The sequence below is a fragment of the Anser cygnoides genome, chromosome 2 (genome assembly GCF_040182565.1).
Source record: "Anser cygnoides isolate HZ-2024a breed goose chromosome 2, Taihu_goose_T2T_genome, whole genome shotgun sequence".
NCBI classification, from domain to species: Eukaryota; Metazoa; Chordata; class Aves; order Anseriformes; family Anatidae; genus Anser; species Anser cygnoides.
This window is the reverse complement of record NC_089874.1, coordinates 99664940-99692762: the sequence shown is the minus strand read 5'-3', so window position 1 is coordinate 99692762 and position 27823 is coordinate 99664940. Positions and strand designations below refer to the sequence as shown.

At 41.5% G+C, this 27823-nt stretch overlaps 2 protein-coding genes and 1 long non-coding RNA gene across 3 annotated transcripts; 2 read left to right on the top strand and 1 right to left on the bottom strand.

Annotated features, from left to right (window-relative positions):
• Positions 1-6254: 6254 nt before the first annotated feature.
• LOC125183972 (uncharacterized) lies at positions 6255-8193 on the top strand. Its single transcript, XR_010829572.1, has 3 exons — positions 6255-6671; positions 7773-7866; positions 8058-8193. It is a non-coding gene; the product is annotated as an uncharacterized lncRNA (long non-coding RNA).
• A 608-nt stretch (positions 8194-8801) lies between these two features.
• ALG2 (ALG2 alpha-1,3/1,6-mannosyltransferase) lies at positions 8802-11101 on the bottom strand. The gene is made up of 2 exons (XM_048073573.2): positions 10758-11101; positions 8802-10533 (listed from the first exon to the last, which is right to left on the bottom strand). Exons 1-2 carry the CDS (start codon positions 11094-11096, stop codon positions 9631-9633), a joined length of 1242 nt encoding a protein of 413 aa, XP_047929530.2. The 5' UTR covers positions 11097-11101; the 3' UTR covers positions 8802-9630.
• Positions 11091-16045, top strand: SEC61B (SEC61 translocon subunit beta). The gene is made up of 4 exons (XM_066992697.1): positions 11091-11224; positions 11353-11450; positions 11609-11710; positions 15722-16045. The coding sequence occupies exons 1-4, from the start codon at positions 11222-11224 to the stop codon at positions 15807-15809; spliced, it is 291 nt and encodes a 96-aa protein (XP_066848798.1). The 5' UTR covers positions 11091-11221; the 3' UTR covers positions 15810-16045.
• Positions 16046-27823: the final 11778 nt, after the last annotated feature.

Sequence of the window (27823 nt, the reverse complement as noted above, 5' to 3'; positions counted from 1 at the left end):
AATTAATTGCTTTGCCTTTTGTGCATTACTCATTAACAGCACAGTTCTATGGCAAACTTTGAGCCCAGACACACTATGGTGGAGGAAACATGTAGAGTCACTTATCAAAAGGAAATGCTTGTCTTGAAATACACTGTGGGAGTCTATTGACAAAAGTAGATTCTGTCTGAGTTTTGCTCGTCTATTTAATGGTCTTAAAGTTTTTTAACTCACTGCAACTACAGCCTTTGTTATTTGTTCTAATCAACTTTCTACTGCCATTGTAAATGACCTTGCTCTTTGCCTGAGTGAGAGAATCTGATATACGAGGATTCTGAACAAGAAAGCTGAAAACTAGAAGAGGTCCTGCAGGCAAGAGAAAGGAGATTTGAATTAAGTTGTAAAAGAAGTTGATCTTCCTGCCTGTTTATCATCTGCTTTTTATCCAGGGGAGTTTCCATTCAAGGAACTGCAATATTGCAGTGAAATGTGTACTGGTATCTGGCAACACGATACAGCTTGTTTCTAAAGTGCTTTTTCCTCTTTTCTGGACCACTCCTCAACAGGTACAAAGCATTTCTTATCATGTTGCCGGCACATAAAAAATATTTCATGGTTGGCAGCTCAAAGTGAAGTTATATCGGGTCCTATATTAAGATATGAAACATATTACTGTATCCAGCTGAGTTCATAAGATCTTATAGCAATTACTTTCTTAAAACAGAATATATTTATCCACTTGGAATTCAGCTGAAGAGGCTTTGCCTTCCTTCAGTTCGTTAAAACAAATTGAATGTATGTGCAAACATTATATAAATTCTGATTCTTATTACTATGAAGAAAATTTCATGTAAATCGTTCTATTCACTGCTGTTACTTCAAGTTTGTTCCTTAAGAAATGAATGTAATTGGGGTGTATTTTCTATCTGAATGAGAAAAATGCCTTTTAGAAAACTGGTACAATGAACAAGTTACCTAGCTCAGAGAAAAGCACATTTCTTGCTGAAAATCCTGCCTTTGTTATGATCTCCTGTGGAAGTTTTGGTTTCTCCTGAGTCTCAGTTTGAAGAAGATCCTCACACAGTGTTTTATTTCAGGTTGTTCTGTATCTCCCCAATCATTTTTATTAGCAATTTATTTCAATACTTTCTGTGCTTGCTTTGTGTGCAGTGGATCTGCTTCTTCAAAATGGATCTTTCTGTGAAATTTGCAGCTCTTCTGTGTACAGCAGTCTGAGGATTCACTTTCTCTTGTCCTTTTATAAGGATTAGCAGGACAGTGAATGACTTCTTGGTAATTGCAAGAAGTCCTAAGTATATGAAACAGTCTACTTTGCCCAACTACATAATTTTGCTTTAAGTTGCTTTCGCGAATAATATTTATTCTAGGAACCAAATACTGAATCAAGGAATCTTCCACAACTGTAGTTACTGGCTTCTTGTGTACTCTAAAGGCAGGAATGTTAACGCTTATTCCTATCAGATTGATGCATGATATCCAGTCCTTCTGGATTGCCGTCCATTCATCTTTTAAAAATCTTCAACCCTTGCTGAGGTGCTTTGTTTGAGATGACCACAACTGATATTTTTGAAATTACACTTTTGAGGAGCTCGTTCACCTGCAAGAGTTAGAATTAGTTTTGCCTAATTTTATTTAAGCAGGTACATAATCAAAAGCTCTTTCCTCTGTGAAGTATGAAAGTTTTTTTAAGCAGACAGGTTAAATTTCCATGTTAGGTTAATGGCGGATGCCATTACTCACTGCAGGGAACATTTTAAATTTAATTTGAATTAATCTAAATAATGAAATAGAATAATAAATTAACTGTAATATCAATTAATTTCAGCCTCTAGAAATGTAGGTTTATAAAGAACTGGATAATCTCAAAGTTGTAGGAAATTAATTCCCTATAAGAATATATAGGCAGAAAATAAACTTATGTGAGCATTTTTATTACTTTGGGGGACAGCCTGGACTGGGCATCTTTCACTCGCTATGACTTAGAGTCATATTTCCACTGTGTGTGTTTGCATATATACAAAATATTTTGAGACTGGAGCACCGCAGTTTAAATACGAAATACAACAGGAACATGAGAATTTCAGCTGGGGAATGTTACCTTGTCATCTGTCATGAACTTTCATACAGCTTTAGTGATCAAAAATTCATTGATGATGTTTTGCAATACAATTCACTTTGTTCACAGTAAGTCAGAGATTGCTTTATTAACTTAAAAGTGAAAGTTTCTTGTCTTGAAGTCACACTAAAGTGTTGAAAGATTACATCTATTCAGAAAATGAGATGTTGCTGGAATAGGTGAGAAAGTATCCTTTCCTGTATTATTAGAACAGGTACTAGCACAAATTTTCCTGGGAGAGGAGCTGTTTCAGTAAGGGAGTTATCTACTTTCATGTTTTTTAAACACTGTATATGTTCTTGGGATGTCTTCTTGGTCCCTTTTTCCATAGTTTGGGGTACTTAGGGATAGAGTGGTTCTGCCTTAGAAGAGAAGAGGTATGAATACTTATCAAAGGTTTGCTTCATTTCCTATTCCGTTTTCAGGAGTGGGCAAAAGAAAATGCTTATGTCTAGTATTACTTATGTGTTGTCTAATATAGTTTCCATCTCCTAACAACCCGTTATTGATGGGCTTTCTGAGCAGTTACTGTATTTGGACCATAACTTTTTAAATCAACCTGTCTGATTAACCCTTTTTTAAATCTGCTTTTGGCTTTTCGTGTTATTTTAGCACCCTACAAAGACTTTCCACAATGTAAATATGTTGCGAGGAAAAAGACATTATGCTTTTGTTTTTTGCCTGCAGTACACCTATAGGCCATGGAGTCTAATGCTAATGTTAACACAGAGTTACCATGCAGAGGAGGAAACAGCATAATCAACAGATCAGGAAAAATGTTTTTGTATTTTTCTATTTAGTGTTTCATTTTTTGATGCTAGAATAGCTGCACAAATACCAGTTTAAAATAGAAGTGCTGGCACTGGGTTATCTGGGTCTAAAGCCAAGGAACAGAATGAAGCCTGGGAAGCAGTAGCAAATAATTTCCATTCATACCGTGACATCCAGCAGGATACTATCTAGCATATGTTCACCACATACAGTAAATTCGGAAGTAACCTGGAAGACCATGAAGAAAGAAAAAAGCATAAATACTTGTTAGCAAACATATAAAAAAAAAATTACCCTGAACGAATTTTCCTTCTCCTGAACTGGGGAGGAAGAAACCACCAGCACGTCACACTCCTTGGGAGCCACTGCTAAGGAGAATACTGTGCTGATGAGGTTGGAAATTATCTCCTTCCACTGCCCTTCCTTGTGCGGTCACCTGCTGTTGCTTGTGCACCATCATGGAGCAAAACATCATCTTGTCTTCTTCCTCTGCCACTGTGGAGAAACAAACCTTGCCACCTGCTTGGCTGACAGTGGAGACATAGCCACTGTGAGTCTGCCACTGTCCTGAGCACACCGAGATGCCTCAGTTGCTCTGACCATCAGTGTGGACCTGCCTAGTAATCTCCAGATAGCGTCTGACCCTTGATACAACCCCTGGACCTGATCTTGACCCTGACCCTGACCATGACCTGCAGGTTGGCACCCCAGCATGACCTCAGAACTGCCTCATCACTACAAGCACATCCAGCTACGTGGTCTTTCAGTTCAGCTTGTGTCAGGGTCTCACACTGAGTGGCCAGCTTCTTCTAGATATTCTATAGATAGAGGGTTTCATGTTGAATACCAAACCTGCTTTTTTGAAGTTATGCGGGATTTTTGTCTATCAGAGTGATACAGCAATGCACTTAAATGACAGCACAGGTACAAATCATCCTCAGCAGAATGTTGCATCTGTAATATACAGTTGAGTCACAACATAAATGTGATTCCTATTACTGATCTCTATAATACATCACCACAACAATGCTGGGTGTTCCTAGCCTCTGGGAAGGAGAACTGAAACCAGTTCAAGCCCATAGCTCCCTTCAGAGTTCTTCCCGTTTGTTATCTTTATTTTGTACACTCCATTGGGTTGTACCATGTTTGCTGGTGTATTTACAGTCTTTTGATTAACTCAGAGAAGTAGAGCTACACACCCCATTGATCTACTGGACTGTTAAAGCCATTTATCTCGAGCACAGGCTACCTTCGCAGTATGGCTGAGGCTGGCAGGGACCTCTGGAAGTCATCCGGTCCAACTCCCCAACTCAGACAGGACCACCCAGAATAGGTTGCCCAGGAACGTGCCCAGGCAGCTTTTGAAGATCTCCAGGGTAGACTCCAGAACATTTCTGTGAGACTTGTTCTGTTACTCAGTCACCTGTACAGTTAAAAAAAAAAAAAAAAAAAAAGAAGTGCTTCCTGATGTTTAGAACCTTTTGGTTCCCTTTCTGTTGAGGTAAGTTCACAGCTGTGCATCAGCTGTGCTCAGTAATTGCCACATCCTGCCATCCCCAGGCCTGCTCTGTGGGATGCCCACCTCATTACTGTGCACTGCTCTTGGCTCCCTGGCCCCTTGGTGATCAACCAGCTCTTGCTGCTCCCTGACAGTCTAACTCTATCCTAACTGGATCTGGAGAGGTGATGCGATGTAAGAAAAAGGATTAACTGGAGGGAAACTGAGATAGCATGGGTTTGAGGTGGTCCTGGATTTCCTCCTAGCCTGAGTGCTGTTTCCTACATCAGGACCAAAGATGGCTTCATTCTCCCTCACCACTGATGAGATCCCATTAGAACATCAGGCATCTTCACTCTACTGCCACGTTACCTGCACCATAACCACAAGAGTTCTGCTTGGGCTCCACTCTCCTTGGTTGAAAGTAAAATGCCAAGAGAGACCACAGTAATTCAGAGGTGTGATGCACCTGTGATTTTTACATACCTGTAAATACTTAGAAGCACAACCAAGACTTTTTTTCCTTAGCCTAGAAGTAATTGAAGATAGCTTTTCATTTGTTTCGTGTCTTGCAAATCTTGCTATATGGTGCAGAGTTTGTGTGTACAACTGTGAGGGGGAAAAGTTCACAAATTTAAAAAATGATATGTGCCTGTAGTTGTAGTGTAGGCTGTTTGAAGGCTAATTTCCCAGTGACTGATTATCTTATGTAAAAGTTTTGAAATTTAGCAACTTGTGCTCCCTTTCTCCATGTAAAACAACTCCAAGTGATTTCTACTTTCATTTACTCAAATGATTTCTACTTTCCTTTTCTCAGTCATTATATCTTTCTTCTCTTTCAGTGCACAGAAATTGGAGTCATAAAAATACCACGATATTAATAGATTTGTCTCAGAGTTCATAAGGTGAAACTTGTTGGTCTTCCCATATGACTAACAGTGAAAAAATCTGGAATCAACTCAGTTAATCTTGTGCATAAAATAACTGGCACTGGAGAAACGCACATCCATAAATCAACAGAGACTAACCTCCGATTTATATCTTTTTGGGTCACATGTTCTACATTCACCATAAATGCAGATAAAGGTAACTATAATTAAAATGTCTATTTCCTTCTCTGCTATTTGTATTAACATTCATGCTGTTGAATATACTCCTTTCATAATACTATATTTTGTCAGTATTCTACAGTTATTGTTTCCTTAAAAATACCCCTGTGATATTAACTGTATAATAAATTACAATTCAAAATAAAATATCAGTCATTTCATCCATGAGAGAGAATAATAAAGCCATAATAAAAAGGAATAAAGTTTAGCAATATGATAATGTAGCATGAGGTTTTTATAGACTCCATGTAAACGTTAAAATCTATAAATTTTTTATGTTGTGTAAAATAGTAAAAAAGAGGAAAAGAGTGTGGAGAGGGGGAAAAAGCAATAATAGCAGGCTGGTTTAATCCTGAAACCCTTGTTATTCCTATTTCTTTTTATAACCTGAAAAAGAGTGTGTAAAAAATTTGCATATGAAATGATTTGTTTGTGGCTTATTTTGTTTATAATAGGTATTAAAAATAAAGCAAACAAGGAAAGCTAGGTTTCCACTTTACAACCCACAGTATTTGTAAGTGAAGAAACTCTAAATCCTAACCATCTCTCTTGCCTTCCTTTGTTCACACATAGTACCCCTGAATGTACTTTGTCTGTATTTTTCTGACTGTGCTCTTTATTTGGCATCTTTCTGTGTGTTTGGGTTCTAAACAAAGGCGGAAGGATGTGCAAATACGGGAAACAGAGAACAGGAGATGAATTCCTCCTTAAAACCATTTCCTACATGTTGCATCATCCCTTCTACCAAACTGGTGGGATTTCCAAAAAGGAGGAGAGGAAGTAGAAAGGAAACAAAGCTACACTGGTATAAAGTAAAGCACTGGCTGAGCACTTGCACTCCATGCACAGTCCTCAGTGAATGATTCTGGAAGTTGGGGAGCAAGAGACTTTCAAGAAACCTGAACGGCTGTGCCACATCTCTACACGCATTATAGCTTCCTCCAGGATTTTGAGATTAACGTGCAGCTGAGGGGAAGCCTTGAGGGCTAGATGCTTATAACCTGAGGGCCAGGCTCCGTGATGGATCAAAGCTTGAGAAGACCCAAGCTACTTGTCAAGAAGCAGCAGGACTGGGGCTGCTCCACAAGGGACAACAGTTGAAAGCTGAGGGATGCCGCATCATGCAGGGAAAGTGATCTCACAGGCCAGGGGATGGTAATCTGTCAGCCTGGTGATGGTAAGAGGTTCTGTTCACAGGCCAGTCAGTGACCATCAGGTAAATGTGAGATGACAGGTCAAATCCAAATGCAATCCATAACTTCCAGTCAACAGGAGCTGCAGGGCACAGGGCAAGGCCTGAAGGAAAGGGCTGGGAAAGGGCAGGGAAGAGTCTGAAGGCCAAAGTTTGAGCTTAAAGGGAAAAGGATCTGGGGTTCTGGTCAACAGCAAGTTGAGTATGAGTCAGCAGTGTGCCCTGGCAGCCAACTGTACCCTGGGTTGCATCAGGCATGGCAGGGCTACCTGGTCAGGGGAAGGGACTGTCCTGCTCTGCTCTGCGCTGGTGCAGCCTCACCTCCAGTACTGTGTGCAGTTTTGGGTGCCAAAGTATAATAAGAGCATAAAACCATTAGGGAGTGTCCAAAGGAGGGCTACAAAGATGGTGAAGGGTCTAGAGGGCAAGACATATGAGGAGCAGCTGAGGTCCCTTGGTTTGCCCAGCCCAGAGCAGAGCAGGCTGAGGGGAGGCCTCATGGCGGCCTGCAGCTCCCTCACGAGGGGAGCGGAGGGGCAGGCGCTGAGCTCTGCTCTCTGGGGACAGCGACAGGACCCGAGGGAACGGCATGGAGCTGGGACAGAGGAGGGTCAGGCTGGGGGTTAGGGAAAGGTTCTGCTCCCAGAGGGTGGTCGGGCACTGGGACAGGCTCCCCAGGTAAGCAGTCACAACATCAAGCCTGACAGAGTTCAAGAAGTGTTTGGACAACGCTCTCAGACATAGGGTCTGAGTTTTGGGTGGTCCTAGGTAGAGCCAGGAGTTGGACCCTATTATCCTTGTGTGTCCCTTCCAACTTGGGATATTCTATGATTAAATGGAGCTCTTGCATCAGTGGGCAGAGGTAGAGGTGACTGTTGGTGAAGCCAGAGCCCTGAAACAGAGTTTACACCACTGGCACTTCACAGAAAATTCCTGTTTCTGTGCCTGAAAAGGCAGAGCAAATCTTCTATATGGGTAACCACATTTTCCTGCTGGACGTTGGATGGGCTGCTTTCTCCTTGACCTACAGGATGCACTCAGAATACTAACACCACTTTCCTTACAGCATTATTATTTTTTTTCCAGGACTGAATTGTGTTGAAAGATAGGGCCTCATTTCTGAATGCTGGAACCAGGACAGGATCTGTGACCAGAGCTACCCCTGCAGGTAGACAGGCAGGTGTGCACTGATGTACCTTAGGTTCTAAGTTAACACCTGTGCAATTTGGAAAGGAGAATGTAACATAAATTAAGCTAGCCATGCAAATCAGCTCCAACCATCTCAACCCGTCTCACAGCAGCTTAAAACCCAGGCCAAGTATGTCATCGTGTTAACATCAATAACCAGATAATTTTCATGCTTCTTTCCAGGCCCTTCAGTCACTGCAACATCCACCCTAAAAAGTTAACATAAAGGTTTAAGAAAACTTTTGCTTTACAAGGATTAAGGGGCAGGGAAGGCACACAAATACAGGAATAGCCAGCAAACGTACTAGATTAGGCCTTGCCAGTGTTTCTCATTAGATCAGAAATGTTGGAAATCAGGCCTATCAGATCACCTGCTCCCAAGCCATGATGTATAACCATTATAGCATCACAACTTCCTGAAGACAAGGACAGAATTTCTTCATGGATTTTTTTTTCACTTTAAATAAAAACTTTATACTGAGACCTTGGTTACATTCCTTAGTAACAGAAACAGTTCTGTCTCTGCTGGGGAGTACAAAATGTGAAAATTCACAAAACTTTTTCTTAAAAGCAAATCATGGAATGCAGACCACAAAATAGTACTTCAAAAAATACTGGACTTCAAAAAAACAGGGAAACTATTGTTACTCAGTCCATTTTCAGATTTACAATTCAACTGTATGAATTGCATAACAGTGTATTATTGGAAATCCAACAACCAAGCAATACAGATGTGCTAAAAAAGAGGTAGATAGAAAAAGATATTCCTTGCTTAAAACGCAGTCTTACACTTGGAAACAATCAAACACAACCAACCAACAAGAAAGTCAAATTGTCACGTCAAATCCCTGCTTTGGGAGAAACGTGTGTGGTTACTGTCCCCCAGCTAAACTATTCAGAAATATTTTACCAAAAACTTATCACTGAAACAGGCAAAACAAAATCCATCTTTATTACACATTTCAGATAATCATCTTTTACAAATGTGTTTTCTATAATTTAGAGTATAATGAAACGTTCAATAAATATCATTTAAGCTTCTATAAACCAGAAACTCTTCAAATTACACCCTTAAGCATACCAAGCATCTGCACTGATGTAGAATTTCAGGACAAACATTTTTGCTTCAAGTAGTTTAATGGCCTTGGTTTTCTTATCCCACCTTTCTCTTGCTCAGACACCTACTTGCTCATTTATGATTCCCAGTGTGACTAGATGATGCAATTTTAGAAGGCACAGTAAAAGGCTATTTAAAAAAAGACACACCATTCATATCCCTAACAATGGTGTTTATTTTTTTTAATGCACAGTTGGACTGTGCAATCCCTGTCCATACCATAGCCAAGGTCTTTCACTTACAAGTTATCGATGATCCAAATTTGAAAGTCTTACAGAAAAATAAAGGTGTGCTTATCTGCACAAATGTGTATTTTGTAAACTGAGTTAACCATCCAGTCTTGAAGTAATATGTGCAATAATGTCCTAGTAACTCACTGCCCTTTGAACAATGCATTTATCCAAGGTACTGCACGCAATAGTTCATACATTGGCAAAAACATGAAAATCTGAACCTTTCAGTAAGAAACATTTTCTTCACCACTTTTTTTTTTTTTAAAATCAGGTGACATAAGGCAACATACAAAATATAACAAGAAAACTCACAAGTACTGGGTTTGTCATCACAGTCACATTGAATACTAGCCCCCTATACAAGTCACAGATACAAAAGTATAAAATGCAATATGGGAATATAATTTTATTGTGTTAATCTGCATATGTATTGGTACAGCTGTTCTGAGAATGCTCCTGAGGAAAATTTTTCCATAACTCTGACTCTCCCAGCTGCTCCCATTGTGTCCTTTAAGAGAGGATCTCTCACAATCTTTTCCATAGCCTCAGCAAATTGTGTCGGCAGAGGATCACACAAAAATCCAGTAACATTATTTAAGATGGATTCTAAAGGACCACCTGAATTAACTGCTATAACTGGACATCTCATGTACATTGCCTCCAAAGGAACAATGCCAAAGTGTTCATTACTAGGTGTATAAAGCACACACACAGAGTTACTAAGAAGAGAGATTTTCTGTTCATCTGAGAACGATCTCAGAAAAGTGACATGGTCATTAATGTTAAGCTTAGTTGCAATGCTCCTTAGCTCTTCGTAGTGTTCCACATTTTCCAGAACTGCTTTATCATAGCCACCTGCCATAACCAAATGAACTTCATTCCAGTCGTGAGAGTCAAGTCTTCCCTGAAGCTCATGCAAAGCTTCAAGAGCCAATGCTAAATTCTTTTTTCTCTCATACCTATTAATGGAAAGAAACAAGAACTTTTTCTTTTTAGGAATCAGCTCAGCTATGTCTACAGGAACTATCGTTTCAAAGCTATCGATGTTGAGCGACGGATAGAGGACATCTGGGTTTATGTGAGATAAGGACTTGAACGTTTCCTTGAACACGTTAGCAGTGAAGTTGCTGTTCACAACGATACAGTCTGCCATGCCAGTCGTGTACTCCTCCAGCCAGTCAAGCGGTATCCTGTAGATTCGCTTCAGGAACGACTCTCTCTTGGTCAGAAGCTGATCGGGGAAGTGGCAGTAAAACAAAACCTTCTTGCGGGTTCTGGCCAGCCTAAGAATAGGAATGCAGGCGGACACCTAGTGCAACCACGAGAAATAGAATAAAATATTTATTATTTGTGTTAGGGCAAAGAGGTGGGTTGAAAGCCGTCACCCAAGAACCACCGGTTTTCAAGAGAAGGGCACCAAAGCGCCCACTCCCTCACCCCCCCCACCCCACCCCACAAACGCTGGGGTTTCTCCAGGAGCCTCCCCACCCCCAGCAGGCCCCGGGAAGGGGACCCCACGAGCCGGCCCCGCACCTGGTCGCAGACGAAGACGTCGACGCGCTCCCCGCTGAGCAGCAGCACGTAGAGCGCCACGACGGCCATGCGGAGCGCGGCGCACACGGCGTGCCCGCGGCCCCACAGGCTGCGCGGCAGCCACCCCCCGGCGCGGCGCACCGCCAGCCCCCGCGTCTCGGCGAAGCAGCGCTCGGGCTCGTAGCGAGCCGTCCACACCTGCACCCGGCAGCCCCGCGCCTGCAGCGCCAGCGCCGCGTCCACCACCAGCCGCTCCGCGCCGCCCAGCCCCAGGTCCGGGTGCAGGAAGAGCACGGACGGCGCCCCCCCCCCTTCCTCTTCGCCCTCCCGCTCCGCCATTTTGTCGGCGGCCGCCTCCCCAGCGCCACGTCAGCCTCTGGCGCCCGGCGGCGGGCGGGGCCGGAGGGCGGGGGCGCGCACAGCGGCGGGGCCGCGCACAGCGCCCGAGCAGCGCCGCCGCCATCATGGTGAGGGGTCGCGGCCGCCCCGCTGCCGTCACGGGCAGCCCCTGCCCGGGGCGCCCTCCCCGCCGCCCTCCTTCCCCTTTCACCCGTTCCCTTCTCCTCTCACCCCTTCCCCCGTCTTCTCTCCGCAGCCCGGGCCCAGCCCCAGCGCCACCAACGTGGGCACCTCCGGCCGCTCGCCCAGCAAAGCCGTGGCCCCCCGCGCCGCCGGCTCCACCGTCAGGCAGAGGTAGGGGGCGGCTGACGGGGGGCGAGGGCTCGGGTAACGGCCAGGACCCTGCTGCCCGGGCCCTGAGGGGCTTTTTTGGGGTGCGTGGGGGGTGGCTGGTAGCGGGCGTGGGTCTCTAACGGGTGCGGGTGTCTGTCTCGCCCCGGTGTGCCCCGCAGGAAGAATGCCAGCTGCGGGACCAGGAGCGCGGGCCGTGCCACGTCCACGGGGACCGGCGGGATGTGGCGCTTCTACACCGAGGACTCGCCGGGCCTCAAAGTGTGAGTGGGGCCTGGGGGTTGGACACGTCAGCTCTGGGGCCTGCGGTGCGCGAAGCGAGGGATCGCCGCCGCAGCCTGCGGAGGAAAGCGGAACTGGGGGCTGCTTAGGTGGATTTGACAGGAAATCTAGTGTTTAACCTGTAGATTTAGAGACAGAGCGGTTAAACTCATAATTCCTTTTTAAAAGTAGATACAAATTTTGTTTTGTCAGTGCCTAGACTCAGCTGATCTTGTGAGACTCCAAGCACTCTCTTTGAAATCGGGAAAAGTTACTTGTTGCGGTGAATTTAGGCATCATAAATAGTTGAACAATTACAATATATGCTGGTTTGTCTCAATAAATATATATATTTTTTTCCCCTCTTCTAATACGCATGTTGTGACACCTCACCCCCTTTTGAGAACATGGTATAAAAGATTTGCCACGCAAACTTTTTTTTTTATGTGTGTGTGTCAAACGATTTGCAGAATTTCATGTGTTTTTATTTAAAAAAAAAAAAATTATTTTAGCTAAGCTTGCTAAACAAATAACCTTCCAATCCCTTATGCTGTAAAGAGAGCCTACATTCTTAGTCTGGGGACAGTTTGAGTCATTCAGGTCAGTTTCCCAACCTAGCTTAGCAGCCTAATACTGGGGTGGCAAACGTGGAGGAAGCGTGTCAGCTGGTAGGGGTACATGCTAAGTCATACCCTCAGTGTGAGCCCGTGCTTCTTGTAGGGTTCTTCACAGCCTGTAGGTTTTTTTATCCCCCAATATACTTGGGGGGGGTACCCAAAGGTACACCAGTTACTTATTTTTTTCTAGAATCCGTTAGGATTTTATTTTGGGGTTCCTTAAGATGGCTGCGGCTGCTTGTAGGAACAATGTTTGGAGAAGAGCTCACGGGTAGTCTAGGTAGTGATTGTTCCAAGAACATCCTTCCTCTGTAGTTATCTTCTGTTCTCATTTTCATATGTGCTTAATAGTTTTAGCGAACAGGCTACTGCAAACAACCTAAAAAGTACTGGTGTTCTACTGCTGCAGTCTTAGTTTGTCCATTCTGAATCCAGAGAGGAGGCGAGGCAAAGACAATAAAAAGAAAATGAGCAAGAGTAGTGTTTTAGGGCATGTCTGTGTAGAAATCAAGGCACATATTTTCTGTATTGTTCGGTCTACTAAAGCTTAATTTAAAAAAAAAAATGAATAAAATGAAGCTTAAAAAAAAAAAGGAAACATTCTACTGTTCAGTAGAACTCTTTCAACAAAACAGTGGTGCAAGCTGTCAGTGCAGCTTTACTACAGTAGATTTCCTTCTGAACCTTTTGGTTTTCCTTTTGCTGATGAGTGGTCAGTCTGTGGTCAGTGGTGCATTGTGCTAACCGTCAATACAAGCAGGTCAATAGGCAGATTTTTCCCCTCTTATTTATGCTGCAAACCCGTGGTTCCGAGTTTTAAGGTTTTGGAAGAGTGCTTTTTGCAAGCTACCATGGGTGGCTCTATGGCCAGGGTTTTAATGGATGAAACATCTGTAAAACCACCTCACTTTTACAGATCACTTGAACGCTAGCTGTAACATTTTCTAAACCATAATCATAGAATCATATCATAGAATGGCTTGGGTTGGAAGGGACCACAAAGCCCACCCAGTTCCAACCCCCTGCCATGGGCAGGGACACCTCCCACTAGATCAGGTTGCTCAGGGCCTCATCTAACCTGGTCTTGAACACTTCCAGGGATGGGGCATCCACAACCTCTCTGGGCAACCTGTTCCCATTGGGAGCATCTTTCTTCCTAGCTTACAGCTTTTTGTTTGCTGTATCATCCGTCCCATTGCTATGATCTCTGTCCTATTTCAGTAGGCTTAAAAATGAAAATGGGTTATAGATAGGTTGTGGTTGCCTCAGTTAAGTGATTGAGCAGAAGCTGTGATTGCTTCTGCGTAAAGCACTATAGAAGCTTAGCCTGAGATTTCTTTTTCTGGGGGAAGGGAGTTGCTCTTTTCCCTGTGCTTAAAATAAGAGCACTTAATTATTTGGAAAAATACATAAGACATCTGAGAATAGGTTATTTCATGCTAGTCACGATCAGGACTACTCTGCTGCAGATGAAATGTCCTGTGTTTTGTCTCAGGAAAGTACATTTCTCTCTAACAACAAGATGTTGCGCATATTTTGCATCTTTAAAAACAATGCTAGCAAAAGGAGCTGTGGGAAATCTGGTTAAGAGTGAGATATGATTATTTTTCTGTTTAATACTTACCATGAGTATTTGGTGCTTTGAAAAGAAGACTAAAACCAAATTCAGTTCACTTCTTGTGGTACTTGATACCTGTGGTTCCTCTATCTTAAAACTTTACTGCTTGAAGAGCTATAGGCAGTGTTTGCTGTGGAGCCATAATAACATAAAATCGGATGTGTGGTATGTAGCCTTACAAAGGGCACAACACCAGATTTTTAGAGGTGCCTAAGTCAGGTTTGTTATTTATTTAACTGTGTGGGCATGGTGAGATGAGAAGATCCAGGTGTTTGCAGGAGGATTCCAGGGTTTGAGCAGGCTGTCTGGGGGAAGCGAGTTCCACGCCAGTGTGGAAGCCTGAGTTTTCTGTAGTGGGAGCAATGTAACCTGCATACTCCAACCAACCAACCAAACACACAAACAACCCCCCACCCCCCAGCTTATTTCCATTTACTCTGTTCTGGTTGGTAGTGCTCCTCTCAGGCAAACAGATTTCTCTTTATCTGTGTGCCTTAGGCAAAGAGTAGCTTAAACGTTGCTACCATTAAAGGCTCAAATTATTTTTTTTTGTGCAACTGGTATCATGCTTGTTTCTGTAGGACCTAAACTTCAAGTATCTGTAAAACTGCAGAGTAAGTTCTGTTGCTTAGTGAAAGCCCCTTAATAGGGGCTGCTTGTATAGTTACTGTGCGTGCAAAGTTTTTATTTTGCACATTGTGTTGTTGGTTTACTTTCTAAGTGGTTTACATCTGCGTTCACAGTTCTCCATGCTCAAAGAAGAATAAGCATGATCAGTTATTACTGAGTTCTAGAATGCAAGGGAAGATGACAATTCTGATCTGGTAGAGAATTGTTAGTAAATTGTTTCAATCAATTTTGAGTTTCACTTTGTGTTCAAGTAACATTTACCTCCTTGTAGATGGTAACCTGAAGGGTAATTTGTAAGGTGTGGCTTGAAGGCTGGTTGAGAGAATTCACAGCGTTTCACCCAGTATAACATTATAAATCTGATGCAAGGTGGTATGAAGTAAGTGGTACGAAGCAGTGCTGAGTGCCTGTCATAGTGTGTGTTAATTGTTGTGTCACAACAGTGTGAAACAGCTAATTTAGTCTCTCAACATGCACCCTGAGATTAAACTGTTCTTGAAAAACGTCGCTATGCAGTTTCTAAACAATAGGTAAAGTGAGAAGGAAAAAAAGTTTGAGAAATCTGTTAAATTGTACACTTTAGGTAATGATTTTATGACTGAGTGACTTCTGACATTCTGTATTATCTCTTTCAAAAAAGCAAAACAAAAAAAACAAACAAAAAACAACCAGCAGGCCCCATCTCCTTTACTGCTGCCATTGTCCTTGAATGAAGTAAAACCTCTGTGGGGGAAAAAAATGCTAATGTGAATTTTAGGCCAAAATTTGACTAGCCGCTAGAGGACTCTGTTGTTTCTTGTATCTTACTACATCTCTGTTCAGTAAATACAGATGATAATTTTCTGCAGTGATGACTAGTAACAAACTATTAAGTTCTAAATAAGCGGGGGGTGGTTGTTGTGATTTATTGTTTTACGTACCCTGTTACGTAACTATGATTAAAAGCATAATGGCAGCAGCAATTTTTTGATCAAGGTGGCTGTCTCATTTCTGTGCATTTTATGGTATTTCTGTGGGAATGGAATAAGTTTTCTCTTACGGTTGCAAATGATTTGATGATTTGTTTGGCTAGTAATGACTGGCTTTTGGACAAAGCAGACTTTTTTTTTTTGCTTTTTATGTTAATTCATTTTTTTCTTTATTTTTAGTGGGCCTGTTCCAGTTTTGGTCATGAGTCTTCTTTTTATTGCTTCTGTATTTATGCTGCACATCTGGGGTAAATACACTCGTTCATAGAGTCAGCTGCCAACTTAAAGCAGACATCTTGGACCAAAAATATGGTGGATCCTGGTTGTTCTTGGAGAGAAAATGGGGAAGCTTCCTGTCATCTGCTGAAGTCCTTTCAACTTTGTCTCTAATACAAAATGAACTCAGTTTTCTATGTGGTCAGATCTTAAGGTCTGTCATGGGTCATTGTATCTGTACACTTAGAATACAGGTATTAAAATAAAATTTGTATATGGAAATGGAAACAGTCTTAACTTTTTCTTTCCCCTCCTATTCCAACACAGAACAATTAAAGCATTATTCTTGTGATTTCAATGTATAACCATATTTCTGAGTAAATGCCATTTGACAGTTCAAACCAGTTTCTTTTATACTGCACATTACTATATACTTTTATGACAGAAGATGTTTTTGTGAATGGGAGAAGCAAAATAGGGTGCACAAACGTGATGGTAACAAGGGCGTTGTTAAAAACAAAACTCAGGTGTGTTAGCTGTGCTGGTCATGTTCTTGTGTTAACTCCAGAAAAAGAGATGGATTTGTTTATTTCCTAAATGCAAGTTAAACTACTCAATATTCCTTATACTAAAAGTATACAATTATGCTTGTTTTTAAACTGCACTTGAGGAAAGACATGAATAGATACCCAAACGATTAAAAAAGAATAACTGCATGACTGTCAAAGACTTTTTTTCTGTAGGCCTAGGCTCTTATGAGGAGATTCAGGTCAGAAAGGAATGGGAGGACTGGAAAAGTAATGGCTGCTTTTTAAATAAGAGGATGTACAAACAGACTCTGAGGTACAGTTAAGTGGCTCTTCATACCCATTCAGTTTTCCTTGTGTGTTTATTTTCCTTTTGGATGGTCAAGACAGCTCTTCCTTCACCTTTTAAACGTGCATACATATTGGTGCATTAGAGTACATTTTTTTTCTCATTGCTGAAGTGGTCATGGGATTCAGATAACCAAGCAAGGCCTTTCTATGCAGTTGGATGGAATTATTTTAGCCTATTTTTCATGTTATGATGACTCATTGGATATCAGCTTGTACGAGAAAAAACAGTATTCTTGCTTACGATACAAGTGTTGACTGCTGACAAGTTGTGGAAACAGTCTCTCTTACCCCTACACGCTCTCTGGTAAAGCAATTCTTAAAGTAGGAGCAATTCTGAAGAGAATTGGGTTGAAAAAAAAAGGAATGCAATCTCAGGTGTGTAAGGATAACTTTTGAACTGTGCTTATGCCATAATACCCACTGGAAATGTACAGGTAAAGATAGAGCAGAAACTAAAATTTCTTTTTTAAATGTAATGATAGGAAAGTTATGTTTTGGGAGGCGTGGGAGTTGAGCAGGGAATTCTGGTGACTAAAAGGCAGCGGTAGCAGAATACAATAATGTGGTGGAAACTCAGTCCGATACAATGTGTGTCAAAGGGAAAGGGATCTATAAACCACTTACCGCTGTGCATATGGAAGGGAAGTGAAAATGCAAGATAAATAAAATAGGGGGATTAGCTTGCTTTGAAAGGCAGAGGTAGGGAACATCTAAATGTTTTGCCCGGCAAGAAAGTAAAGTGTGTACAGCCACTGACTTTATGGTAAGGCAAGACAGAAAACACAGGACAGCTGTTAACTGACCGTGTGGACAGGCTGACTAAGTTTGCGGTACTTTAAAGGAAAGTAATAATGGGCTCTTAAGATACCACAAAGGAAAGGAATAATGGATAATAGTAGTATCTAAGTAGGTAACCTCTGCTTTACTCTGCTCTTGACAATATAATTGTCTTCTAAACAATTGTGGTCCTCAAAGGCTCTTTTGCCACATCAGATAATTCCATTTAAATCTGTCAATATTTTTGCTTTCTGGTATCTTGCTGAAAAGACTAAAATCAGCTGTGAACTCGGGAAAAGAACAGGGTTGTGGGGGGAGGGCGTTGCTGTATGACCCTGCATTTTATTCAACTGAGTATGAAACCGTTGAGTGCTTCAACAGTGCTGTCCTTAAGTGTGTTATTTCCTAGAGTGGCCTGTATCATAGATTTTTACACGTGCCATCAAGGAGTCCAGTGTCGCTAGTTATGCACAAATTACTTCCCTCCCCTTCTCAACTTTATATTTTGGAAGTGTGAGTTTTATTATGGCTTTAAAAAATTGCTGCCTTAATTCATGGAAAAATTGATCACTTTAGATGCATTTGTCTGAAATGTCCATAGCGTTGCTTGATGTTCCTTGTACACCATAAAGACAACTTTCTCTGTGGTATATTTTCAACTTACAATCTTTTTAATGGTTATCATGAAAGCATTAGCTCTTCATGCTTATATTTTGAGCACATCACATGTGCGAGCTGTAGTGGATTATTACAGTCAATGGTTGTCAATCAGCGGTTGTCAAGAATTAAGCTTCACAGAAGTGCAGATGAAGATATACAGATTGCAAAGATCTACCAGAATTTCGGCTTCTGTGAAATTCTGTTTGGCCTGGGTAAATAAATTGTGGCTGTGCTGATAAACAGTAGCTAATCTGTAATGCATAAAGCCAGGGCATCCTTAGTAATAGGTGGAAAAAGAAGAAATGGTAATCATTTGCAAAGCTTCATATCAGACAGCAAGGAATTAATAAGACTTCAGATTTTTATCCCTATATGATTGAAATACAAACATGTCTGAGCTGACTTTGAAATTGTAAATATAGTCTACAGCGATGCAAAAAGAGCTAAGTCAACTAAGATCTTTAGTTTGTCTCCTTAGTGATACGGGTTAGGAAATCTGGGAGGACTTGTATTTCCATAGGAGATATGATAAAGTACTAGAACCTTTTATTCTTTTAACAACAATATTTGCAACCTCGGGCTTTGTTACTGCTCAAGCAATGGGGTTTTATAAGGAAATAGGGCTTCTGTGACCCTGTTGTATGTCTGAACCATGTAAGCCTTCCCTCTGATCACTCGTAACGTTTCTGGTTCCTGAAGGGACCAAGGGGAGGGGCAGTTGCTCAAGTACGTGTGACATCTTACAAAGACTGTCCCATGCACGTAATGCTCTTTTGCTGCAGAAGGACTTTTAAAATTTATTTTACCACGCCAGACTCTGAATTTACCCTCCAAGAAGAAGCTGTCAGCTCTTTTCAGTGTTTCATCTATCTCCAGCTGTTTCTTAGGATCTCTGAGGCTGTCAAACATAACATAGTGTAAGCTGTCTTCGGAACTGTTCACAGTAAGTTACAATGCCTTTACCACAGGCATATATATATATATATAATTGTAAAGATGCATGCATGTACATGCATATAGTCACTTTATCTGTTTAGAAATGCGAAAAGATGAAGTCTGAAAATGTAAATCAGTATACCCCTATTAGGCTGCACTGTGGCAGCGGTGCAAGAAGAAAATAGAACAGCTTGTGTTCTTTTCCTCAGCTGTGTTGGCTAGAGATGAGTGGATGCTATATCGAGATCATGTGATGAGGGCTAAATGATTTTATAAATATATTAATGGATTCCATGAGGGTCTTTGTAGAAAATTTTAATCATTATTTTCATCTAGAAAAAGACGCGTCTTGTTCTTCAAGGACTAAGTTGTTATATACTTCCAGCTTTGATAGTGAGACTGCGTTGAGAACCTTATATTAGCAGTGTATGTAACGTGTTTTATAGAAGGCTATGTTTTGTAGACGTACCATTGTTAGTGATATATTAAGAGTATTAATAATTCTTGGGATGTGAGAGGGGACTGTCTGCCTTTTGCTTTTTGTATTGAGGGAAAATTGTGTAGTATTTGTAACTTCTGCTGTGATTTCAGAAGTTGGTGAAAACAAAGATAGGCAAAGCAAGAACAGCTGTGAAGTTACTGAATATACTTAATTTCCTGACCTATACTATGACCTCAGTGTCTTACTGCTGTATTCCAGTTGTCTTTTTTCCTCTGGAGACTGCTAATTACACCAAATTATGCCACAGAGTAGGCTAATGTTGTGGTGCAGGGGCATGGCAGGCAGTAACAACTGTGAAAAGAAGACTCATTTTTCTTGTAACAGCATCCAAGTTCAGATGTGGATCACACTTGAATACTGAGAAATTTGACACCGTTAGTCATGTTTTGCGCTTCAGGTTGCAAAAAATTGTTTGTTTCTTACTTCGAATGATTTTTAACACACCTGCCTTCAAGTAATTGACCAACGAGAAGTAGAATTATTTGAAATTACACTGTAGTTTCATGAACAGCACTAAGCAAAACTTCTCGTGCACAGAGATGTTTGTCTTAATGTTAACCAAGTGAAATCACACTTGTGGGTCTTGATGTTAAAGTGAAATAATAAGTGTGCTTCTTCCAAAAGGTTGCCTTTTTAATATATATATGTTTATATTTTTTTTTCATATTTAGATCATTACAAAGATCATGAAGAAGAACACATTTGGTTGAAGTTGCACACACTGTCAGGGTTCATGTTATAACACAATCCAAACTATTCTGTGACAAAATTATGATTCTACACTTTTGAAACATGCCACACGTGACTGATGGAAAAGTTAGCTTCAGATGTTAGACGATACTCGTACCTGATCACTTCAGAAAAATTTCAGAAGTTTGACTGTGCTGGGAGCTGAAGGTGAAACCTTGACAAACCTCTCACAGCCTTTATTCACACGTCGTGTGATGGATTTCTGGTCTGTGAAGAAAAAGAGAACAAGCACCAGACCATATTGTTTGGGTTTATCTGTAGCTTGCCTGTGGGGTGGACTTCTGCCCAAACACATGAAAAGAGGGGTAGATGTCTCTTTCTGTGTTCAGATGGTACAAAGAAAGACCAAAAGGTGTGTGTATATATTTATTTTTAACCTTCATTCCTTTTTAACTTTTTTTTCCACATAAGGAAGTAAGGCCTCTTTAGCCAGGCCTGTTCGCTGAGGAAGTAGAGGAATCATGAAATCATTGTTCAGGGAAAATTGAGCAGTTATGCCCAAAAGGATGTCTAGAAGATGTTTTCTTCCTTAGAAACAGCTATTTAAATCAATAGCTAATGAACATCTTGATGAAAGACGTTTTCATGTTCAGCAGCCTTAGCTTTTCATGTCTCTACTACATTCTCAATAAATAGGTAGGAAAAGATAGAAGGCAGTTTGCCACGACTTACAGTACATGATAGATTGAAATAAAATAAGCCACATCTTCCCCTTACACCTACAGAAAAATAAAGCCATCTTCCTCATAAATAACGAAGTTAGCATTCAGGAGGCTCTGATGCTGTTATATTCATGGTCTTTTCAAAAAGTAATCTGTGAACAAAAATCATTAGATTGAACATTAGAAGTAAACTTAAAAATCAATGTTTAACTTTCTGTAATCTCAAAACAATTAAAAGTAAAATTAAAATATTTTGCTTTTGGCCAAAATGAAAAGTAATTGCCAAATACCGACATTTTGCATGAACTGGAGTTTCAAATGGGAGCCAGCACTTAACGGTAGATAGCTATGACAATGTAAAGTAAAATTGGAGATGTGGGTATAGGTCATAAAGGAATGCATTTTGGAGGAGGATCATAGAAGTCTCTGTTCCAGCTCCTTGCTCACAGCAGGGCAGGCATCAGGTCCCTGTCTAATTGCATTTTGAAAGTCTCCGAGGAGAGAGATTTCAGTTTCTCTGGGTACCCATTGCTGTGCATAACCATTCTTGTGGTGGGGAATATTTTCTTCTGTCTAATCAGAAGTTTACTTTTTTGACCTAGCAGGGGTTGCATGTCATCCTTTTGCCTGTTTGTTGCTGAAAAGAGTCTGGCTCCACCTTTTCCATAACCTTGGATCGGTGAGGAAAACAAGTAGATTCCCCACTCATGGTACAGCCTCCTAACTATCTAAATGGCTGCCCCCTCCTCAACTCCCCAGTTTCTTTCTTTTGTACTGGGCATAAAACTGGACACAGGATTCCAAATGAGTATCAAATGAAGGAGAATCTTCAGGGTTACTTTCCTTGATGTGCTGGCTGTGCATCTTGTTGTTTGGTTAGCCCTCATTTTGCTGCAAGGGCAAACTGCAGGGTTTTGTTCCACTTGTCCTCTGGGACACCCGGGTCCTTTTCTTGGAGTTGCTCTCTGGCTGGTCAGTCCATGCCTTATTGCATGGTGCTGCTCCATCTAAGATGCAGCACTTTGCATTTGCCCTTGCTGAACATTTCTCCAAACTGCGAAGGCCCTTAGGTAAGTGCTATTCTCCAGCCTAGCTGCTATTTTTTGCAATTTGGTGTCTTTACAAACTTGCTAAAGATGCAGATAATGAGACCAGCTACCTTCCTGCTAGGAGAGTGAGGATGAGCCTTCAGGTTCTCTCTAAGCTTTTTGTCCCTGTTTTTGACCATCTTCATCTTCAAAAAAGCTAAAAAAAAAAAAAAAAAGCAAAAGCTCTCTGCCTGGTCTTGTGTGTGTGGCTGGCGTTTAGATGCTGGATTTCACATAAGAGCATGCTGTAGCCCCATGCTGTATGTTACATGGAAGATGCAAGTGAAAACTCAGATGTGCTTGAGAGGCCTCCAAGTGCCTTCCCAAAATTCACTAGGCACTGTTCCCAGGCCTTCTGCTTGTTCATTTCTCACTCACCACCTGTGCATTCAGATCTATCTGCTGGCTTGTAAAGTGATTTATATAAAGTTCTTGCTTCCCGATAGCGTATGCCATTTCTTTTATTTGTAGGTCTCACACAGACTATCACAGAAGATGCCTACAGCATGTGCTCGGTGGCCAGAGCAACACACAAAAAGTTCATTTCTGGTATGACTTCAGCAATAAACATTTGCTTTTCCGAGTTTCCTCCCGGCATTCCTAGTGATGCCAGTAGGAGGAAGAAAACTTTTACATACATGTTTGCCCTTCATTCTTTCTACCCTTGAACTAATTCTCCGAAAGGAAAAGGCACTGTAAAGCCGCTACAAGCTGATATCTCTATGTCCAAGTACTCAGTCTGGTGGGCAGCTCCTCTCCCCTTTGTCTCTGCAGGCACAGATTTTCAGATAACTTTACCAGTGGCCCCATCCCTCTTGCTCTCTGACTTGACAGCCTTTAGAAGGCTGTTGTTTGTTGGGATGGAAATCCTGGTTCTTTCTCTCAGGAGAAACGCATCATAAAAGCCTTTCCTAAATGGATCAAACACCATAATCTGAGACATATGAACTTCCCTGGTCTTGTCTGAGAAGTTATGCTGAGATAAGTGCAGCAGCTATTTCTGTGTGTAAAAAGACACCTTTTAGCGGTGAGGTTGTAGGCGTAGTCATGCCAGGCTTTGTAAAATCTGTAGCTGATTCACAGGCTAAGTAAATATGTCTGTACTTTGGGAACAGGGTACTGCTGTGACAAAGTGTACTGCCTTGCCCCTACGATGCATGAGTGTCAGGAGATGAAATAAACTGATACCTTAAAAGACCATCTAATCTCTATATTCAGTAGAGAAGTGCTGTGAGACAATCGTATTAATGCTCCAGAGCCTGCTCCCCCACCATCTGCTGTAAGGCAGTGGCTCTCAGATAATGTTCAAGTTGGGAAAAAAGACTGTTTCTGATATTGATAATTCATGGATCAGATGACGGAGGAACTTTGTCATAAAAGCTGACATACGTTCCCATCACAGCACCCTGTCTTACCGTGTCTGTGAAAAAGCTGCAGAGGCAGAATGAAGTGGTAGAGTGATGGCACCGCGGGGTCTGGCATTTCAGGTGTAACTCGATTATTTGATTGTGAACCGCGACGTGTGTGGAGTCAGAGTAATACTGTCTCATACAAAGTCTCATGTTTTCACTGTGTATTTAACACCATCAGATCCCAGACTTGAAAGCGTTACTGTAATGCCTAATTAATGCCCACGCTAAATATTTCCAGCACCTGCCACGACAGAAGAGCTTTCATGCAGTACTTCCCTTCTTACTTCTCGCCCTCCCTCGCTGCTGCTAGCTAAAACCATCGTAGCACGGAGTCTCCCTCTAAGACCATGAAGGTGCGTCAGAGGACAGCAGTGTCTCACTCTGGGCTGGAAGTATATTTAAAATACAAGCAGACCTATGTTTTGTCTTGAAATAAGATAACCAAGAAAGCATCATACTCTGAGATACTGATTCCTGCCGACTACTAATATTTGCTAGCTATTAGTAACAAGCAGTGCTGTCATCATTTCTTTTTTTCTCCAGGTTAGCTGCCTCCTGGGGTTCTGGCAGCAGCACTATGGTAAACCAGTACTGTTTTCTCTCATGTTACTGACTATCCGTGCTTTTTACTGTTCGAAATAGGCTGTTATTTTCAAATATAAACAAGACTACTTTTTCTCTTGCTGTATGCTATGAGTAAAAGAGGTGTATTTGAAATACACTTGAAGTGGGAATATATTATATTGACGTTAGACGATAAACCTCTACAGTGACATTGAAATAAAAGTGATATGCTTTGAAAAGTATATCACAGGAAAATCCTGTAAGAACTTTGAATCAGCAAAAAAAAATAATTACATAGTTACTGAAGTTGGGAAACAATCAGAACTTACTCTTAAAGACAGGCATTACATATCAGAAGCTCTTCAGTCTCTTCAATTTAGAAGGTCTTGTTTGGTTTAACACAGAGGCATTGTAAAGCTACGGTTTCAAAACACTTTTGTACATCTCAGTATTTTAACTTTTTTTTTTTTGCTTATTAAGTGAGCTGCAGAAGTAAGCTCACCAACAAACCTTTGTAACACTGTTGCCACGCTGCTTCTATTTCCTCCTTTGACAGAAATTGCCTCTGACAGAAATGTTACTGAGCTTTTTAGCAGTGTCCTGCCAGTTACCAGGCTGAGCCATACTGATTGCTAACAATTCCTGTGATTGTTATTCTCATGTTTGGGGTTAATCTCTCTGGAAGCCTTTGTCGATTGCCATAAGTTCCTGCCCTTCCTTTGTCTTTTAGCTCCAGTCATTCTTTCCCCCTGCCGAGCCAGCAGCCAGAGTAGTGTTTTTCTTCGGAGAGGTACTTGAATCGTGCCCTTCTGTGGGTGAGCTGAATGAATTGGCTGATGGGGAAGCTGGAGGTTCCTCTTGCTGGTGGGGTTGGTGTGCTGGCAGCTGGCAACATTTGATCACTGCATTTAGAAAATGCCCCTGGATAGCATACAGCCTTCGCTAAAGTATCCTTCCTAGAGTGATAATTAGTATTTGGTTTTGTTTGTGGAGGTAGGCTTAGTGTTTGAGTGCTAAAGGTCCTAACTGCAGTGGATGAGGTCAGATAGTTATCTGAGTCATTTATGTCAGACAGTGGTGAATCCTGTCTTGATTCCTGTCCCCATCTGGTCACAAATCACCTGACGGGAAAGGCAGTAGGAGAGATTTGGGGGGATTTCTGTGCCTTTACAGCAACATGAAAGCTGTATAAAGGAGCTGAGCAGGAATGCTTACTTTCCATGTGTGTCTGTGCAAGATTCACACTCACATATTTGTGAAATGAAAATGTACGCTACTTATAAGAGAATGGTTGAAATGAATTCAGCTTCTAATTTTTACACATACTCATGCACAATTGTTCTTGATACTCCTGCAGCCCTAAGGAGCTATTAGAAGTGCATGCAGAAATTAATCTTTCTCAGACTTGGTCTGAATGCAGAAGTTCCTCCAGTCATGCCCATAGACTCAGTCATATGGAAACTCTGCAAGAGAGGTCCTTTAGTGAGGAACTGCTGTGAACCCTTTTTACAATTCTTTATATAATCCCCCATACACAAGGAAGAGCTGTGACATTTCTTTGTGAAGCAAGCAGAGATTTAACAAGGTTTGATCCTACTGATTTGAAGTTTGGGCCAGACTGACCCTTCAGCTCCTTTTCTGCTTTAGACAGTCATAAGGCTTCTCCTTGCTCCCTGATATCCTAATAACTGTAATTTCTACTTTGTGGGAGATGCATAGTTCATATATAGCTCAAGATCATATATGGGATATAGTCCATTGAAAAACTGACTTGGTCTTGGCATGTGGTTGTATTTGGCCTTGCACAGGCACTGTCTCCCTTTGTGTGCTGACAAGGGCAGTAATCACAGCCCTGTCTAGGCCCTGTACTTTGTTGTCGTGTATGGTGTAAAGCCGTTTACATCCGAGCAAAGCCAGTGTTTTACATCAGCTTTCATGTCCACGCTGCATCAATGCCACTCCCAATTTCTGCCTGTTTGTGCCCAGCAAAGCACTACTTAGCCTTCTGCTGAGAGGACCTAGCAGGTCCCTGCCTTTTCCAGGAAATATATAGCTCAAGAAGTAGGTGTTGGATAGGTCCCACCCACACCTGCTTCTGAAACTAGGCCCAAGGCGTTAGGGAACATATCCATTTCTCATATTAATGAAGAAAGGATAGTATTTGTCTCAAGTCAGACTTGCCAAACAGGGACGAACTTTGTATGTACGTTTCTTGTAAGATTTATGGTGTCCTTGCATGGAAGCAGCATGAAGACTGAAGAATTTAATCCCTTCTCCACAGCAGTTCAATGACAGAGGCTGGGCTAAAGTTCAGGATTTCCTGAAGTTCTTCCATGTAACGCTGCATACCTGACATGAAAGTATAAAGTTGATCTGAGTTAGCACGTGCATGAGCCATCAGTACGAGGAAATACAGGACAGTGGCACAACATGCCAGTTCACAGCACAGCCTGGCCGTGTGCAATTTTGAAGCCCCTCAATACAGGAAAGACAGTGATAAATGAGAAAATCCGGCAGAGGTCAGGGGCTGGAATGCTTGTTTTTGGGAGGAGAAGCTGTGGGAGCTGGACCTGTGTGGGGTGGAGAAGGGGAGGCTGTAACAAGAGCCTTACAATACCTACATGGAGGTCATGAAGAAGTTGAAGACTGACTTTTCACAGCAATATGTAGCAGGAAGATGAGAGACAATGGACTTAAATTGAAACAAGAAAGTTTGGATAGAAGGAGAAATCCTTCTCACCATGAGCACAGTCAAGCATTGGAGCAGGTTGCCTAAAGGAATTGTGCAATCTCCTCTCTTGCATATTTTAAAAACCTGGTGGATAACGCCATGGGAAGCCTGGTCTAATCTTACACGTGACCCATCTTTGAGATGGAGGTAGCTGGAGTTTGCACTAGATGACTTTTCAAGATCTCTTCCAACCTGGATTATCCTATGATCCTGCAGTTGTTGTGAAGCCCTTCTGAATGTCAGCATTCTTTGAAACTTGGGATATTTCAGTTGAGGTAAAGACCTGACAGTAAACGGAACCTTACCAAAAGCCTACTTGGGGTTATCAAAGGAAGGTCTTGAAGAGATGTGGGAAGAAAGGTTCTCAGTTTTATATATGATGTTATTCACTCTTTGGAACCCTTTTTTGTTTTTAATTTTGAACTAAGTAGAGAGAGTTCTGTAATATTAGCTAAGAATACAGTATGCAATCCAAATAAATAAATCACTTGTCTGTGGGAATCATCAAAACTGTACATGCTACTCCATCTGGTGGGGAAATCAATAACAACTTGTAGTGTTTAAAGGTGCAGACATTCCTCAGTTGTGAAGGCAGGGATTTTTCAGTCTATTTTGTATCTGTAAGCAAATGTCCTTGTTTTTGCAATACTTACACTATGTAGGACAGACAGGAAATCTTAACTCGTTTGGGGAATTTTTTATTTTTTTGGTAAAAATTCTGCAGTTGTAATAACTAATTTTTATCCCGTTCCATTTTTTCCCAAGATGAGTAGCCCAAATCAATGTGATTGATGGGTTGCAAACAAAAGACACAGTCCTGAAGAATTTGACCTCCTCTTTTCTACAGATTGTGGACTCAGAACATGACTCTCCCGTATTGGTTAAATTATCCAGAGTTGATTTTGGTAGTCAGTCTTTGTGGTTCAGGAGTGTGAACACTTTGGTCAGAAATGAGCTTTCAACTGGACCAACAAGGGCAAACTGTGCTCTTCACAGCCACGAAATCTTCAGTTTCTCTCCTTTTGCTATGAATAAAATGTTTGCTTTCTGTGTAATAGCAAATTTCTAATTCAGATGTTTGTCTTAGCGACTGAAAGATGTGTAAT

Bases quoted from the DNA above. Each gene is read 5' to 3' on its own strand.
- ALG2 (XM_048073573.2), bottom strand. From the start codon at position 11,096: ATGGCGGAGCGGGAGGGCGAAGAGGAAGGGGGGGGGGCGCCGTCCGTG. The intron at 10,534-10,757 runs GTGCGGGGCCGG...TGGTTGCACTAG, and splicing joins ACGTCTTCGTCTGCGACCAG to GTGTCCGCCTGCATTCCTAT.
- SEC61B (XM_066992697.1), top strand. The intron at 11,451-11,608 runs GTAGGGGGCGGC...TGTGCCCCGCAG, and splicing joins GGCTCCACCGTCAGGCAGAG to GAAGAATGCCAGCTGCGGGA. The intron at 11,711-15,721 runs GTGAGTGGGGCC...CTTTATTTTTAG, and splicing joins GACTCGCCGGGCCTCAAAGT to TGGGCCTGTTCCAGTTTTGG.